Source organism: Taudactylus pleione, unplaced genomic scaffold (assembly GCF_031769625.1).
Source record: "Taudactylus pleione unplaced genomic scaffold, aTauple2 ptg000079l, whole genome shotgun sequence".
NCBI classification, from domain to species: Eukaryota; Metazoa; Chordata; class Amphibia; order Anura; family Myobatrachidae; genus Taudactylus; species Taudactylus pleione.
The window spans coordinates 5,291,672-5,310,655 of record NW_028284481.1 but is presented as its reverse complement, the minus strand read 5'-3'; the positions used below and the strand labels follow the sequence as shown (position 1 = coordinate 5,310,655).

Sequence of the window (18,984 nt, the reverse complement as noted above, 5' to 3'; positions counted from 1 at the left end):
CCCACAGCTTATGCGAGCGGCCAAAAAGATGGTCGCGATGGTCAAGACCATCGCGACCATCGGGCTTGCGACGAGACCCTGCGGTAGGGTCTCGCTGCCGCAAGCCCAGGAGTGCTTTTGGCTCTATCAGAGCCAAAAGCACTCCCACTGACATCACTAGTGATGTCAGTGGGGCCGGCTCCTGACGGAAGGCGTTCCCATGGGAACGCCTCCGTCTGGGCAGCAACGCCCCCGGCACACCCACCAAACGGGGCGTACTGTCAGTCACCATCGACAGCACGCCCCCTTTGGTGCGAGACCCATAACGACGGCTTGGCCGTCGTTATTCGAGTCTCGCGCATGCGCATGATGGAGCCGTTTCCATCGTGCGCATGCGCACTGGGGCAACATCGACACGCTTGCGAGTGCTCAGCGCTCGCGAGCGGGTCTGAATCAGGCCCTGAGCCCGCACATCTCTATGTCTAACACATTGCAGGGGTGGGCTAATATCCTTCATGTGATTCTTATTACATTTGAGTTATAGTCATTTCTTTTCGCTTGGCTGTCGCTATGCGGGTCTCGCGCATGCGCACGATGGAGCTCCCTCCGTCATGCGCATTAGGGCACCATCGACCCACTTGCGAGCGGGTCTGAATCAGGCCCACAGTCTGCTATATATATATATATATATATACACATACACACACAGTCTGCAATAAATATATATATATATATATACACACACACACACACACAGTTGCAGTATATATATATACACACAGTCTGCAGTATATATATATACACACACACACACAGAGTCTGCAGTATATATATATATTACACACACAGTCTGCAGTATATATATATATACACACACACACACACACAGTCTGCAGTATATATATATATTACACACACACACACTGCAGTATATATATATATATATACACACACACACACACACACAGTCTGCAGTATATATATATATTACACACACACACACTGCAGACTATCAAACGTTACATCACTGCGGCTGTGGATGGCTTTCATGTATCAATACAGAAGCAATCAGCAACAAATAGGCTAAATGCGATACATTGCCTGGAAGGTAAATACATTAACTGGATGATAATTCAGTGATGAACCTGGGGAACGTGACCTAATGTACAGTAACTGGCTTAGCACTAAGTCACGGCCAGACTGCTAGTAGGTTAGGCTGGGATTACAGTATACACCCATTTAGAAGCAGTTGTCTGGCTTCTGCCATGTAAAACCACCTGATGGCCGAGCTGACTCAGGGGGCTCTCTCATTGCCGGGGGATATCAGGCAGGAACATGGGCCCATCTTTAGGGAGACTCAATCTGTTTTTGTGTTCATGTTCCCTTCCTTGTGAACAACCGGGGATCTCATAGATCAGTGTTTCCCAACCTCTGTCCTCATGGCACACTAACAGTCCAGGTTTTAGTTATATCCATGCACGGATGGTTAAATCAAAATAACTGAGGTACTTATTAATTCACATGTGCTCAAGTATGGCTATCCTTGACACCTGAACTGTTAGTGTTCCTGGAGAACCGTGGTTAGGAACCCCTGTCATAGATGATGGGTTGAATTTAAACACATGGACATGAGCATTTATTTTTTAACCTGACTATATTATTGGAATAGCTTTGCACAATGGGGTAGATGTATTAAATGTCGATATGGGGAAGTGGTATCAGCGCACATTATGTGCTATGATACCGCTTTTCCCCCATGTACTATAGAGCCTATGCGCCCCTGGCATTATCGGAGCTGCTATCTACAAGATAGCAGCGCCGATAAGCTGGGCAATGTATGAACGGTCAGCTCGCCTGACCATTATGACAGCTGCAGCTGGCGTTGCCCAACCACCACAGCAGGGACCAGCGATGCTTCTAAGATCTCGCGCATGCCCAGTGCAGCCAGCTGGGAGTGAGAGACAGCCCATCAGCACTAGGCTGATGGGCTGTGGGCTCTAGCGGGGATTGCCGGGGGGGGGGTTTCACTGCCCCACTCCGGCAGATGAGATGTTCATACATCTCATCGTTAATGCTTCCTGCATCGCCTCGGTAAATAAGTGAAGCAGGAGGGAGTTATAGCGGCACGATCTGTGCCGCTATAATACATCTCCCCCAATGTGTCTTTTTGTCTTGTGTATTCTGCAGTAATAATGTTTCTTCCATGGAATCTCCAGCTATCACATGAGATTTCCATTCCGGTGAAGAACACAGCCAGATTAGCTTTCAGCACATAGGTCAGACAGGTATAGGTAGCATTGCCGCACTGGAAGCAATTATTCAGATTTTCTAATTTAATTTTGCAGAACTGTTCATCTACAAATTAGAGAAAAACTAGGCTAAACCACATTTATTTTTTTACTTACATGTAATCACAATGCACAGATCACGTGATCTTTCACCGATGGACCAAAGAGCACGTGATCTGTGCATTGTGATTGCATTACGTTTAATGGGATCAGAAACATATATATGACTTTAGAGTGTTACGCAATAGTTCTAAGAATTTGCTGCATTTAGATGTAATTGCTCCATCTTTACACGTGTGATCGCATTCACTGCCCTGTATAAGTCTATGTCTGGTGTGCCTTTGATGGATGGACTGTCCTGCATGAGACTAGTGTACAAGGTCTTGGATGGATGGACTGTCCTACATAAGACTACAGTAGTATACAATGTCTTTGATAAATGGATGGACTGTCCTACATAAGACTAGTTTACAATGTCTTGGATGGATGGACTGTCCTGTATGAGACTAGTACACAATGTCTTGGATGGATGGACTGTCCTGCATGAGATTAGTATACAATGTCTTGGATGGATGGACTGTCCTGCATGAGACTAGTACACAATGTCTTGGAAGGATGGACTGTCCTGCATGAGACTAGTACACAATGTCTTGGATGGATGGACTGTCCTGCATGAGATTAGTATACAATGTCTTGGATGGATGGACTGTCCTGCATGAGACTAGTACACAATGTCTTGGATGGATGGACTGTCCTGCATGACTGAGATTAGTATACAATGTCTTGGATGGATGGACTGTCCTGCATGAGACTAGTACACAATGTCTTGGAAGGATGGACTGTCCTGCATGAGACTAGTACACAATGTCTTGGATGGATGGACTGTCCTGCATGAGATTAGTATACAATGTCTTGGATGGATGGACTGTCCTGCATGAGACTAGTACACAATGTCTTGGAAGGATGGACTGTCCTGCATGAGACTAGTACACAATGTCTTGGATGGATGGACTGTCCTGCATGAGATTAGTATACAATGTCTTGGATGGATGGACTGTCCTGCATGAGACTAGTGCACAATGTCTTGGATGGGTGGACTGTCCTGCATGAGACTAGTATACAATGTATTGGATGGATGGACTGTACTGCATGAGACTAGTATAATATGTCTTGGGTGGATGGACTGTCCTACATAAGACTAGTATACAATGTCTTGTATGGATGGACTGTCCTACATAAGACTAGTATACAATGTCTTGGATTGTTGGTCTGTCCTGTATCAGCCTGGTGTACAAGGTCTTGGATAAATGGAGGGATTGTCCTGCATAATCCTGGTGTGCAATGGCTTGGATGGTTGGTCTGTCCTGCATCAGCCTGGTGTACAAGGTCTTGGATAGATGGTTGGTCTGTCCTGCATCAGCCTGGTGTACAAGGTCTTGGATAGATGGATGGACTGTACTGCATCAGCCTGGTGTACAAAGTCTTGAATGGATGGACTGCCCTAGATAAGACTAGTATACAATGTCCTAGATTGTCCTGCATAAGTTTGGTGTACAAGGTCTTGGATGGATGGACCGTTCTGCCTCAGCCTGGCGTACAAGGTCTTGGATGGATTGCCCTGCATAAGCCTGGTGGACAAGGTCTTGGATGAATGGATTGCCCTGCATTAGACTGGTGTACAATGTCTTAGATGGATGGACTGTCCCGCATAATCCTGGATCTGATGTACAATGTTTTGAATAGATGGACTGTCCTGCATAAATCAGGTAAAAAATGCCTAGGATAAATGGACTATCCTGCATAAGTCAGATGTACAAAGTCTTTTTTTTATAGGTGGACTGTTCTACATAGGTCAGATGTACAATGTCTTTGGTGGATGCACTGTCCTGCATAAGTCAGATGTACAATGTCTTGGATAGATGGACTGTCCAGCATAAGTCTGGTGTAAAATGTCTTGGATAGATGGACTGTCCTGCATAAGTCAGATGTACAATGTCTTGGATAGATGGACTGTCCTGCATAAGTCAGATGTACAATGTCTTGGATAGATGGACTGTCCTGCATAAATCTGGTGTACAATGTCTTGGATAGATGGACTGTCCTGCATAAGTCAGATGTACCACTGTCCATTATAATATTCCATTTACACAATAATCCTGTGATGAGTTCATACAAAGAAACATATGTACATACATATATCAGTTGGTGGTGGGGGGGGGTTCCCCCAGTGGGGGAAACTCCTTTGACACAGAAGAGTAAGTATTATAACGAAAACTTATCTGAATGAAAACAATAGAAACAATAATAATTAAAAGTACAATAACCTAACTGCCGTCAGTAGCGAGAACAGCAGTGCCGGGACATTGATCTAGTAACTGGCAGACCCCAGATAATGAATACTCTTCGTTGCCACTAAATATACAGAACAAGTGCGTGTATTGTCATTGGATGAAAGCCCATGAACAATTACTACCGGGTTTTTATCCTGCCACCTATTGGAGCATGCGCCTTTTTTACACAGGGATCAATGATCCCCGCTTTTAGTTCCTCTCTATTGGCATTTGTCATGTATCAAGTACAGCGCGATATGCTGGAGGAGCCATTCAGCGTTATACTAACAATAACGTCTCCTTTATGGTTGCCAGATTTGTGTATGATTGGTTCAGAAGAATGGTGCTACTGCGGGCATCACATGGTGGCATTCGCACATAGCCAAACAGACTGGCCTGGGTAGGGATAACGTGGCAAGCCTGTAGCATGCGGTCCTCTGAACGCGCACTCTGTTTCTCACGCCTCAGTGAGTTCCTATTTAATCTATAGGGGGATCTCTGGTTCATGGCATCATTTACTATACTTCAGCCATGGGCAGAACCAATTCTATACCCGTTACTGTAAAACGTATACTTTACCTGAAATGTCACAGGACAAAGGCATGAGAAGTAATATCAGAGTAACATCATTTACTTTGAACTGTACGTAAAACTTCCAAAACTTACAGTGCAAAAATCTTCACATCACCTATTGGAGATATTTCATATAAAAACCTAAAATAAAAAAAAATAAAAAAAACGTAATAGAAATGATTGTAAATACACATGCGCATACACAGTTATATCGGACATTTCTCTGGGTTACATAATGCACTATTATGGGGAGTGAGGTATGTAATAAAATCACAGACTTTAGAACATTACAGGGTTCCTGAACATGAGGTACACGCATTGCTGGGAGTACCAACCGACAGATTACAGAGGTACTTCATACTTTTAGATGCAAAACAGATTAAAAAAAAAAAAAGTCTTGGATTCCCAAGTTGGATGGCTCCTACACGCACTAGGGAGGTATCACACCGGAAACAAATGAATGCATTTTCTTTTTTTTTTTTTTTTTTTTTAGAGCTGAAGCGCCCTCTTGTGGCAGGGTAAGGGCATTTCTCCAGAACTACAGAATAATGTGTCACAGTGTTAAATCGACCCCATGTAACACTAGACTTATATGAGCCACATAATATAAAAGATACTTTATATTTACAATGGCTAAGTGTGGTGTGCACAGACAGCATTTACTATACAGTATAAATTGATTGACATGGAAACCTATTTAAATGACAATAAATTGTTCATATTTAAGTTGGATGCAGGAAATTTGGCTCATATATATATATATATATATATATATATATATATATATATATATATATATATATATAGCAGACTATGGCCCTGATTCAGAGCCGGACGCTCTTTGTGAGCGCTCGCTCTGAATCTGGGCGGCCTGTTTTTTTTGTTGTTTTTGGTCGGCCTCCAGGCTGCTCGCTAAGCTGTGGGTGACCACCCACAGCTTCTGTATGTGTATATATATATATTATATATATATATATATATATACACACACACATACTGTATGTATATATATATATATATATATACACACATATATACACACAGAATACCACAATTCTCCTGAAAGGATCCTCACATTGGTGCCGTGAACCCAGGACACCTTCATTTATCTAACCCGCAGTCCATCCGTCCCGCCATATATCATTGTGTCCCCATTAATGCAATCACAAGAGGGGACATGCAATTGCCTCGTGCACACCAGTACACTCATATCCTTAAATAATCTGTGCCACTGTGACTAAACCAATAGCATCGGCTATAGGTTTCGTATATAAAGCAGGAGCCATCCAGCAAAGCCAGAGATCAGGATGAATATGAAGTCTAGTCTCACAGCTTAAAAACGTACGAGACAGACTACAAAGCACATGGATGGCTGTAAACAAACACAGCAATATACGGGACAATCCCCAGTAAACTATTAAATAAAGTTAGGAGCAATACACTACTGACAGTGTACAGATGGTTTTAATTGCCCTTTAATGTCTGTTTTACATAGTATTCCGTTCACATGGTGCAGAGAGATTTGCAGGTTGTATATTTAGTAGAAAATGTGGTTATTAAATAATTTCTCTTGATACAAACATACAGCATTACTGGCTTTACAGTAACCCTGCAGAGCTGTAAGTTACAGATAAAACAGAGATATATTAATTGATGTAATTATACTGTAACAGAGCAGGAGGTGCAATGTACAGTACATCTCTCAGTTATTCAAACACCGCTGCATCCGTACGTGGCTGTGTGAAGCAGCAGGAATTTGCAGTCACACTTCTGCCAGGGCTATGCTGGGTCTTGTAGTTCCACAGTCTGCCTAATTCTGGTACTATACATTATATACTGTAGTATAGCCAGAAATAGGATACTTTAGGGAGAATCATCTTTGTCCCTTCCTTCAAAACGGCAATACAGTACAAAGGAATCCTTCATTAAACTCACGGTTGTTGGGTACTCAGGGAAACCGTTCGGATCTTTAACTTCAAATAGAACATTCTACAGGGGCGATTCAATTCTGGAACGGCACGTCGCAACTTTGGCTCGCACCCCGTTGAGCAGCGAAGGAAAACTTGCGCTGTCGGCAGAACCGTGCGCAGGCACATTACCAGCAACTGAATTTCCCTCTATGAGAATTTCATCTTCCTATGACATGCAGTATCCGATGATTGCGGTAAATCCAATACGTGTAAAGCAGTCGCTTTTGTGTGCGGAAAAATAAATGAATAGAAAATCCTATGTAAAAAGTACAACCATGGAAATGCTACACTGATACCGAATAATGACAATGTCTGATTGTCTATTGACCAGTAAAAACAGTCACCCTATAACATAGAGCTAACTATACACAATATACTCCAACATGTATGTTATAGCTGCTTCAGCAAAAGGCATCCAATAGCGACCCTCAGCTCGTTCCTTCTATAGGGAATACATTCAGTAATACGTCTTATGACGAGTGACACTGTCTAACTGTACGTACAGGATTTTGTGGGGGGGGGGGGTTTCAGTGGGATTATTTTTTTTTTTTTCCTTAAGAAAAAGTGCAAAACGTCCTTTAAAAATACAATTATGAAAGCACTTGGTAAGATGTAGAGTTTACAATGAATGTAGGCAACCTGTGGCTCTCCAACTGCTGGGGGTACTGCAAGTCTCAGCATGCGGCTGGCATGCCACAAGTTGCCTTAACCTGGATTACATGCAAAAAAACGTGTCATTGATTACAAAAGTGTATGACGTACAAGGCCCTGCATTATTCGGCCTTGCCGGCAGGATGTCGGCGGCCGCTGTGGTACTGGTGACATGCCAGCTCCATTAGCTCAAGTCCCCCGAGAAACTTCTCCTGCAGGATGAAGACCGCGATCATTGCTAGTGCGTACCACCGCACGATACTACACAGATAGAGGGCGAGGATCGAGGCCGCGATGAAGGACGTCCAGTACAGCAGCGATGCCAACTTAATCATGTGCACCCGGAACTCAGACTTGCAGGGCGGGATTCTACTCCGTCTTGTGACGTCAAAATATCTATCTCCTTCGTAAAAAGCCCGCAGGCGACCCTCCTTCTCCTTCCACCGCTCCTGGCACCACTGCTGAAGCGCCTCTTTAGAGACGGGCAGGCTGCTGACGGGGTACCGGCTGACGTGGAAGTGAATCTCCTTGGGGAAGTTCCCGCTAAGGATGTGCTTCTCCGTTTGAGGAATGTTGTGAGGATAGGCCACGGTTATGTCGTGGATGGCATCAAGGTTATTGCCTGGAGGACGGGAAGAAGGGAAAATAGATGGTGAGGGTCAAATGTATCCTGCAAGGTTCAGGTGGTTTAAAGCACAAATTACTAATCATTTATTTACAGCCTAATCATCAGCGCTTCACAACGGGAATCAAGCACAGGAATAAAACAAGACTGTGTGTTACCAGCTGACTAGCGTGCAAACTGTAGGTGAATTATACTGGAAGGATAAATAGAGGGCGCTACCATTGCCGTGTGATGTACAGATGACGAGTATAAAATGTTTGCAGTCTATGACATACTTCATACGGCAGCGCAGAGAGCTCCGCCCTCCGCCCAAGCGTCATCACAACAGTGACATCTGCAGGCGGGATCCAGGCACTGCACTTTACTGACAACTATGCCCCTTTTAGCAGACTTTTTATTTCCAATATATCAAGCTCCAAAGACAATAATACTTTTAGATAAGTTTTGACCTGAATTAGGATACAAGAAAAATACTTTGTTAATAATCTTTGAATGCATATTGGGTAAAAATGTAATTTCGTTAAGTAGTTGTGAATTGTACACAGGGCTGTAGGCATGTAAGAAGGCAGAAATAAAAGTGAGGGAACAGATTACACTACACTGATACATTGGGCTTGGCTACCTCCCCAGGTTCTCCCACCGTTTGCTGAAAACACCAGGTGTCCCACACTTACTGGAACAGGGGGTGTCTGCAGGAGCCCTGCTGTAAGAGCTAACGGAACCTGCCCAAACATGGGGTCTGCAATCGTTTTAGCCCCCGCATCACACCCCTCCCCCTCCTGTGGCTCTAACATATTAAAAACAGGGGTCTAGTCACTTTTGAGCTAATACTGTTTCAAAATAATGTTGTATATAATTGTTCCTTCCCCCTTCGCACAAAGAACAGTATTTCCCTCCACCTTCAGCTTTATAGGGAGCGCGGAGAACCAGCGAGACCCAAACGCAGCACTGGAGTAATCCCGTATATATAGGTGGCTTCCTGTGTGCGTCACAGCTCGCCAGCTTCACGTGCTGAGGATGGAAACACCTTGCAGCGAGAATAGTGGAGGAAGCTTTTTAAAACGTACAAAGTGTGCAAAGCCAAACCTATACACGTTATGGCGAACATGGCACGTCTACACGGTGGTAATGCCATATGTAACAGTGTCGGACTTTAGAACTTTACACATGACCATTTACACAGCTACCGTTTATCTAGCGCATTCTATAAAAGCTGATTGGTAGCTGTGTGTAACGTCTCCCAACTGTCCTCTTTAAAAGTTTTTATAAAATCACCCCCAATAGCTGACACATTTACAATGCTTTAAATCACATTACGATCAAATATTGCTGCCATCCCCTTGTCACTGTTGACATCCCCCCATAACATATACATGAGGCACGGGAATTAAATGTACAGGTACAGATTTGTCCTCATACACCTAACCTTAATACGCCATGCGACGTGAGAGAGCTTAATGTCTCACTGGCCAATATATCGTGCCCCCGTCGGCCAATGTGTACACAGATGATATGTCTATGAACCACGTCGTTCACAGACATATCGCAATGGCTGCACAGCCGATGGACAGATATGTCTGCAGATATATCTGTCCATCAGCAAGTGTGTACGGGCGATCAGTCGATTGCCCGTACATAGGGGTGCAGAGAGGGGGACGGAGGGGAGCCGCGAGTGGGTACTACTTACCCGGGTCCGGCACAGCTCCCCATCCATAGCAGCCCAGCACACGCTGCTGTGTGCTGGGCTACACTGGGAGACTGTCCGAGCAGTCTCCTATGCCAAAGGGGGGAGCGATCACGCTGATCACCCCCCCCCCCATTGGCTGTGCGCCGGGCTGAGGGGCACCCAGTGCCCGCCTCCCCAGCACTGCAAATGGATGTTTTCCATGCCTTCCGCGATTAGGCTACGCCCACTACCCTCCCCCAGGACCCGCTGTAGCATGCAGATGCCGGTCGTTCAGTGTGTATGAATGACCATCATCTGCAGATATATCTGTCAGGTGTGTATCCCACCTTAGACGCAACGCGGTGCGACAAAACCGCTTGATGAGACTGCGCTGATAAATGTGATATTCGACACTTGTACATCGTGTGCAACAGAGTCTGAATCGGTACATGGACTGCTACGATGCAGCGGACGCGGCTTTGTCCCACGCCAAGTTCCGGTGGTCGGATTCAGACTCGGTTGCACACAGATATACAAGTGTCGCAAATCAGATTACTCAGCGCAGTCTCGTGAAACGGTTTTGTGGCATAAGACGCACATTTGAGTGAAAAGAAAACCACACTGTGCACACCAGTCGCTCAGGACCTGGCGCGTGCAGAAGGGCTGTTTGGCACGAGTGCGGCAACGAGGAGGAAACATCTGTTACCGATACGCTCTCGGGAAAGCCTCAGCCAGCCGCATACCTCCAAAAGGTGGGGGAACCTATACAAGCGCACAGTGCATCCGCACACCAGAAGGGGCACTTCTATCATGCTGGACCAATAGGAGGATATCACTATCACACTAGCAAAGGCATAACAGATATAATAATGGTGCTATAATATCATTGTTACGCTCAGAAATCAGTGTCGGTGAATGCGACGCTATAATGACATCTGGCAAGTTTCTTTGTTACGCAGCCAATAACAAGAGCAGATCTAATGAAATCTGCAATCACATCAGTTTAGTGTCACTTACACAAACAGCTGGAAGGCATGGCGTCTGTGCCGCTAGATAATCCCGTCTCCTAATAACACATATAAATGCTAAATGTGCAGATGAGGCAATTATTAGCAAGCTATATAAATTGCTGATAAAAGGCGTTATCCAGCTCTCTCTATAAGTACAGCAATGTGTGTATATTAGAGACGCACAGAAGAGTGGCGTAAATTCATCCCAGACGCCCGGAGGCAAGTTATAATTTGGTGCCTCCATTGTCTCCCATAGTTCTGCCCCTGGCACAGAAGTATTATTAGGGTGGGGGGCGAGCTGTGACTGTGTTGCAGTGACAACCATTAATGTAAGTACCATTGCAACCACTGCTGTCAGCCTCCGTTTACTGGTAGAATTGCCAGATGGTGCTGTGCAACCACTAGCAAAGCATGGCGGGCTCTTATCTCGCCGGTGGGTTTGTCAGTAACTACAGTAGCTCTCTATAGTCTGCCCCAAAGTTGTGCCATAAACCCAATGTAACCGAAAAAAAATATATAACCAGCGTTTTGTGCTACTCAGCTGAAAGTGCCAATATGCGTAATTGCGGAGCATGGGGTGGGAGATGATGAAATTCACATTAAATTGCACCATCAAGGCTCCGGCGCCCCAATCTGTTCAGACATAAAGTGGCTCCATGAAATTCGGGAGTCCCCCAGATATTCTGGGAGGGTTATGCAGTCAAGATGTCACCGTTCCCAATGTCGACATTCAGCAGAAGGGCGACTTTGATTAGGTCAACATGGTTAAAATCTCATCATTAATGTTGTCACCTGCAAAATGTCGACACTTCCTGTGGCTTAGGGTTAATGTTATGGTTACCGCTATGGTTCGGGACAGGATGGCAGGGAAAACAGTATGTTGACATCCTAACAATGTCGACATTACAAACATGTCGACATTATGTCAATGTTTACATTGTAAATGTCCAACAAAAATACTGAACCCTCCCCAATAGAGATGGCAAGTGTAAACACAGTGCATTTATATTGCTGCAAGCTGGCACCTGTATGTTATACAATATATAGGGACATAAAAGAGGCTGGGGTCAGACCTAGCAGGCGGAAACCCACGTTCCAGGCAGATTCGCACTACAAGCAAACCTGCCGAGTTTCCATTATATTCCCATTCTGTACATGGCGATACCAAGGCTTTATGTGCCAGTACTGAAATACGACAAGATCTATTACAATTCACTACAAAACAGACATCATCAGCGCAAAACCACGCCCAGCGCCAGACAAGCCACACCCAGCGCCAGACAAGCCACACCCAGCACCAGACAAGCCACACCCATTTTACATCACTAATTAGGACTTCGGGCCTGATTCCCTACGAAACTCAATATAGTGTACGCACGCAGTCCAACTGTGATAGTATGCTGATCCATAGCAATCGCAATGCCGCCGCACCACTACGTAAGGACGCCCACTTCACCTACACGCATATCCGTAATGGATAGCAAGACTGTGAAAACATCGGTACAAATCGAGTACCATCGAAGCCTCACGCACAGTTAAGGCAGGTCAGACCTTACTTCAGCGCACGCTATGAAGCTTCAGTCTGCGTATGCTATCGCTGTGGCTAATATATGCGTGCCCATGCACCAGCGTTGAAACACACTGGCACGCCTGCGTTGGGCCGACCAGCCCCTCCATCGCCACCTACAAACGGCGCTTCCTGTCGATCACTCTGTGATGGGTATGCGTAACCTCTGCGATCGCAGTACCGATGGCAATAGCTAGTTCACGAACGCGCACTGCATACGCAGGCGTAGAACGCAACAATCGGCCGATTAAATGCGCATAAGCAACTGTGTTCCTCGCTGAATCAGGCCCCTTAGTCCATTCTGAATATAGAGATCCCGTTACTATCAGTTTAGTAACATACAGTATATGCTGGTAGAACATTACTCAAAACACAGTAACATTAAGTGGGATTCTGGTCATTTCAGTTTGTGGTTTTCCAGAACGGTTCAGCCGAACATGGGGACAAAAGTCATTCTGCCTACAGATTCCTCTCCCCCTGCAGATTTACCTCTGAGGACGCCAACCTCTCCTGCCCTGCATGCTGGGACTTGTAGCTGGTGCCCTGCAGATTGTCTATTTAACTGTTCAAACACTGGTTCTGCTAAGCTACAGCATACAGTAAAATCATTTAACCCCATTCAAGCAACAGGTGCAGAACACTATGCAGCCCCTAAAAGCACTGTGGTGGTGGTGCTGGTGCCATTGCCCAGCTGTGCCCAACATCCTGGCAGAAACATTACCTCTAACAGAAATTGTGTTGGGAGCATCATATATTCGGTGACTGGTTTGGCAGGGACGGAGATTGCTCCAGCAGTATTTGCACAGATGATATACGATGCACAGTGTATGAACTTGCGCAGCCTGTGACACGAGGCACGGTTGCTCATCAGTACGAGGTGACCCGTGTCACCCTGGGCTTCTGCAGTAAGTCGCACGCCGCGTTCTGACAAACACAAGCATCTTAATCAGTCATCGGTCAAATGAAGCAGGTCAGTGCCAGTCAGCAGGGCAAAGGCGCAATTAAACTGGCACGCATTCATTAAAGGGGTGATAAAGCAGGAAATGCATCAACAGTAAATAACATGTAATTAGGCCTAACGGCAGATTTATGCGGAATGAAGAGGTCGGCAAAGTTAAACTTGCGGCTGCCCCGTTCTGTCGCACTGTCTGGTCGCTTTTCAATATGTCTGATTGGTCATTAATAGCGTTGTAGGTGTGTCAGAGTCTGGGACAATGCACCACGACGGTGATTACAGGGGTATCACTAGGGGAGACCTGAATGCTCTCCCAGTACTTACACACATTATCTATTAATAAAACAGAAAAATATACACTGATCACTTGATGGATAAGAAAGTCTCTTAGGTGCAGGTGTACCAAGAAAGACAAAACGTATAGGGTATAAATGTGTCCTTATACATCCTTGCCGCAGTCATGCTAAAATGACCCTGACGGCGCGCAAGGTCCCGCGAGTCTCTGCTAGCGCCGGGCGACTTTTTTGACTCTTTTTTTTTTTTTTGCCGAAAATGTGCCTGCGCCTAGAACTTTTTTTTTAGTTCTGGATCTATGAAAGTCACTATTTCAGTGACAAAGTTGACAAGAAATGTCCGTGTAATAAAGGAATTATTCCAGCAACGAGCTTTTATTTTCAACTTTATTTCGTGATCAAAGTCGGTTTAGGCATATTTGGCAGATTGGCATTAACGGACGTAACGCGCCAGTTCTCACAATGTCCCAAACTCAGCCAATGGAAATGTGTCTGTGCACATACTGAACCCGAGATATAAATAAAAGCGCGACAGTCGGTACAGTGGAGCCGCGCTATAGGTCGCAAACAGAAAGGGTAAAGTGGGGCACCTCTGTATACAGACACTGGCGCTATTACAAATGTTATTACAGTCACTGTGTCATAGTGGAAGGGGCGTAGAATGGTGAAATGGAAAAGGGAGATTTACTAGCACATAATTACAGCACTCCATGCTCACCGGTGTGTGGTATATGTTAGAATGACAACATTTTGTCCCTGTTGGCCCAGCAGTGACTTATTTGCTCCTGACTGTTGCAGCGGCTCCGGCGTTGGCTTCCGAGTCCTGGCAGTCATGTGACTGAGTTCTGGGTCAGAGCGTGATCCTCCAGCGTTCCGGTATGTATTCTTCCCCCTACCATTTAATCCCTATAACTAACTCTCCCTCTAGTGCTTAATATATAACGTTATGTGTGAACTGTATAGAGGGCATGTAATGGGTAGGACAGTTTATGAAGGTTACGTGGGTGGTTTTGGGATGTGATAAGCTGTTTGAAGAGATGCGTTTTCAGGGAACGTTTGAAGGTTTGGAGACTAGAAGAAAGTCTTATTGTGCATGGGAGGGCATTCCACAGTGTGGGTGCAGCCCGAAAACATTCCTGTGACCGTGAATGGGAGCAAGTAATGCGTGTGGATGGGAGACGCAAATCTTGTGCAGAGAGGAGTTGGGATATATTTTGAGATAAGCGAATAGATGTATGTTGATGTAGTTTGGTTAATAGCCTTATGTGTAAGTAAAACCATTTTTATTGAATTAACGACACTTTGCCCGGCATCACACCGCAGCAATTTTGAATTTACAGCGATAGTCTTTTTTAACCGAGGTCTTACAAGATTGCATTGTAGATGATATTCGTTGTTATTCCTCCTGATTTCAACTCGAAAATAATTTGTTTTGACGTGACACTCAAACGGGCCACGTAAAAGTTGTCCATGAGAGAAACAGTCTCCACTTAGGTCAACTCCAACCACGTTAAGTGTCTGTCCCTGCACTGTATTTATTGTCATGCCAAAGCAGCCTCTTACCAGGAATTAGACTCTCTTGAAATTAAAGAATCGTTTTCACATCAATGAAATATGATCAGTAAAAAAAAAAAAAAAAAGAAAAAAAAAAAAAAAAGGGAAAAACTTAATTTTTTTTATCAGTAAACAGGGCTTACATCAACGGAAGCGCTTGGACGTCCGTTTTTCATTAACTTGCTTCACTAAAACCGTCACTGCTCGGCTCCCCTTTGTCATACATTAATGTGTCATACACCTGAACCTTCCTCCGCAAATGCTCTATAGAACAGTGACAACTGCATCACTATCCGTCCAGTGGTTCTCAGTATGAGCCCAAACAAACAGAAAGACGCCTGCCGGGGACTTTATTTTACACTATGTATAGATACAGTAGAAAACCGGTAACCAATGGGGGGCAGTGTGCGCACGTCTGACTCTCTCTAAGGAGCCTTGGAATCCAAACCTGCCCGAACATACGTCCCCTACCGTGAAGGTAATATGTCATTTTTCCATGGATGCCATATACCAGATATTGTTTTTCCAGTTACGTGTGCTCGCATACTCTCTGCGGCTGCCAGGATATCTCATGGCTGCTTTTTATTTCCATTTTAAGCAGATTTTGGGATGAAGAACGCAAAAAAAAAAAAAAAAAAAATCACAGGAGTCTTGTTGCTTCCAAATTAAGGTGGTTATGGATCATAGGCGCCAGTCAGGGGCTGATCTTCGGAAAGACCACTAAATTATGAACATAGGGATCAATCCAATTAGGTGCGAACTGCGAGTTGCCGTTTTCTCTTCGAATTTGCAAAACAAATTAATTTTGCAATCTAATTAGCAACTCACACTCAACCAGTCAGGCTGAATTTGCATTTTTCCATTCGCACCTTCCTGAGGGTGAGAGATGGAAAGGAAAATCTTTATTTTTTAAAATGTTGGGACACTGTGCAGTCTTTACCCCCAAATCACATTTTTTTTCCTACTTTTTCTTTTTGCATTTTTCGTTTAATTAGTTTGAGATTAAACAAAAATGTTTTGCTTTTTATCATTTTATTTTTTTTTAAAAAGCACAAATTAGCCATTTGACACCATTTAAAAACCTTCAATACTTTCCTAATGCCCACAAACAGCCTTCTATATGGTCCTGCTAACGGAATTATCAATTTGGGAGGGGGGTCCAGGATGGTCTCCCCACTTTTTCATGCATTTCTCTCACATTGCATTTGGCAGTCAATTCACAAACCTCTGCGAGTGCCACGAATAGGCATTTTTAATTGGATTGGAGAATTCTCGGGTGCGCGCGAAATACTGAAGTTTCATGAAACAAACTCGCTACTTGCCATTTGCACCTAATTGGATTGTCCCAATAGTACACCCCTGTGGCCATAGTTATAAATATATACATGTCTCTTTTTTTTTTAATTACTGTACTCCAAGATATCAATCAGTAAATTAACAATGTTAAAAATATATATATATTTTTGCCAATATTAAAAATGTTCAAGGTCATTTAAAACTGGAAGCGTATTCTCACAGCTTAATAAGAGGACACCTTAATGTCACGTTGCCCCAGCTGTATGGTTGTCATCTTAAGGCCTAAAGCTATGGAATAATACTAGGTATTTATTCCGTCAGTAACAGTCAGGTGACTTGGGTCCTGCTAGAAATATGAGACCCGCTTAGTCCCTGATGATCATTCATAAAGCCGACAATACCGGAGAAACCCAGCCCAAAGAATCTGGTCACAGGCAAATTTAAGGCCTATGTGGCATACACTGAAGCTCCTATCCGAGCAAGAACAATAATTATAATAATATTGATACCGTTGATGGGTTAAGAGCTACAGTAAGGGCCTAATTCAGGGATGTACGTAAATTCGATAATTACGCACATCTCTGATGTTTGCATATGCGCAGGAGCCGCACTGCGACACGTGCAGACCTGTTTCTGCGATGTCGCTCACAGTGTCTAATAGGCTGCAGCATAATTGACATGCTGTTGGCATTTGGGGGTGGCGACGAGCAGCGTTCCAGAAAATAGGGGGTGTGTGATTTCACCGGACAGATGCCCGATGATCACGCAGTTGACCCCGATCCTGCTTCTTCAGACGTACCAGCAGATCGCTGAAGCCTGCAATGAGCGTTTTGTTTACTAAAAAGTTCCCGCGGCTTTTGCATAATTTCGCACAGCCGCTTCGTGCAAAGACGCAGCGTCTGACATTTTAACATCCCTCTCTGAATCAGGCCCTATGTTTTAAATAGCGCGGCGCCACGTTTGATCCGCTATATACGTTGCCAAAAAATATATTTTGCGCAGCCTTAAATAAAATTGCAAATATAAAATCGACAATTAGGCTGCAGCGTGCGCTATTCAGAACACCAGGGGGAAAAAAAAAAGGAATGGATAAAAGGGTTTGCGTTTAGGGAAACAGATGCATGAATCTGTCACAGAGATGGTTAATGCACCATACGGATGGAAATAAAACCACGGGATGCATGGAGCATAATGGGGAGTTTATTTTGCACTGCGATAAAAATGCTCTCTTCATTGTCTCGTCTCGCAAGCTATTTATAGACTGCAAAATTGAAGCGGGGCGGCCACTCTTGGCACTTTACAGATTCCATTTTACATCAATGGTCGAAGGACTTAACAAAGCCAAATCTCTCTTCAGATCCGCTGAGCTGTTGCTTTGAAGATTCGCCTGTAATTTTCTTCAACCTACCAGGGCCAGGAGGTCTCCAGTTACAGGAATTGCAGTCTGAAAACTCAGCTCTTCCCTTTCCCTGTTTAACAGAGATTCCATAATGCAGTTCCCCCTCCTCCCCGGTGAGAGTCTCTATGGAGAGGACCAGCCTGCGGCAGGTTTGACATCAGCGGACCACTTCGATAATTCAGTCACGTAGCCAGCAGCTGACTTGCGTCAGCTGTAGATGAACACCTTGATTAATGGATGCCTGGTGGCAGCGTCAAGATGAGGCTCAGCTTCTATTCTGGATTGTGGTGTCAAAGAGATTTGCTGAGGCAGCGCGTCGGGCTGTGGGTTTATTTATGCGGATCAGGCACCGAGCTTTAGATACGTATTCCTTGATAGAACGGGCACGTGTAATATGCAAGCTGGCTACATAACAATGCATCAATCTGGTGTCCTCTAACACTAGGGACATTACAGCCAGACCTCTCACATTTTAAAGCCATGCCTTGCTCACACTTTAAGATTTATTTCTGACACTTCTAAAGACTTCCGTTAAGTAATTCCACAGGATGACTAATGCGAGTGTTAATATATTGCTGATAGAAGACGCTGTAATTCGCACTTGTAAAATTTTGCTCACAGGATTTAAATAAAATATATAAGAGGAAGATTTTTATGCCGTCCCACATACGTTACACAGCGCTCAGCGTGGTCCTGCAAACATTACACAGCATTCAGCACGGCCCTTCTCTCTGTGTTCCATTGTGATGGGTTGACCGTTCTTGGGTGCAAATGGACCTCTCCACCACATCCCATAAATGCTTGATTGGGTTCATGTCGGACGAACGT

General features: G+C 44.5%; 1 protein-coding gene across 2 annotated transcripts in view; it reads right to left on the bottom strand.

The window, feature by feature from the left end:
• Nucleotides 1-6,403: 6,403 nt before the first annotated feature.
• The window catches only part of LCLAT1 (lysocardiolipin acyltransferase 1), a 335,781-nt gene continuing 323,200 nt past the window's right edge, over nt 6,404-18,984 (bottom strand). For both annotated transcript variants that reach the window (XM_088467990.1, XM_088467991.1), the window contains one exon: nt 6,404-8,413. In XM_088467990.1, the coding sequence (XP_088324116.1) occupies nt 7,914-8,413 (500 nt within the window). In that variant the 3' untranslated portion in view covers nt 6,404-7,913. The remainder of the gene's footprint in view (nt 8,414-18,984) is intronic.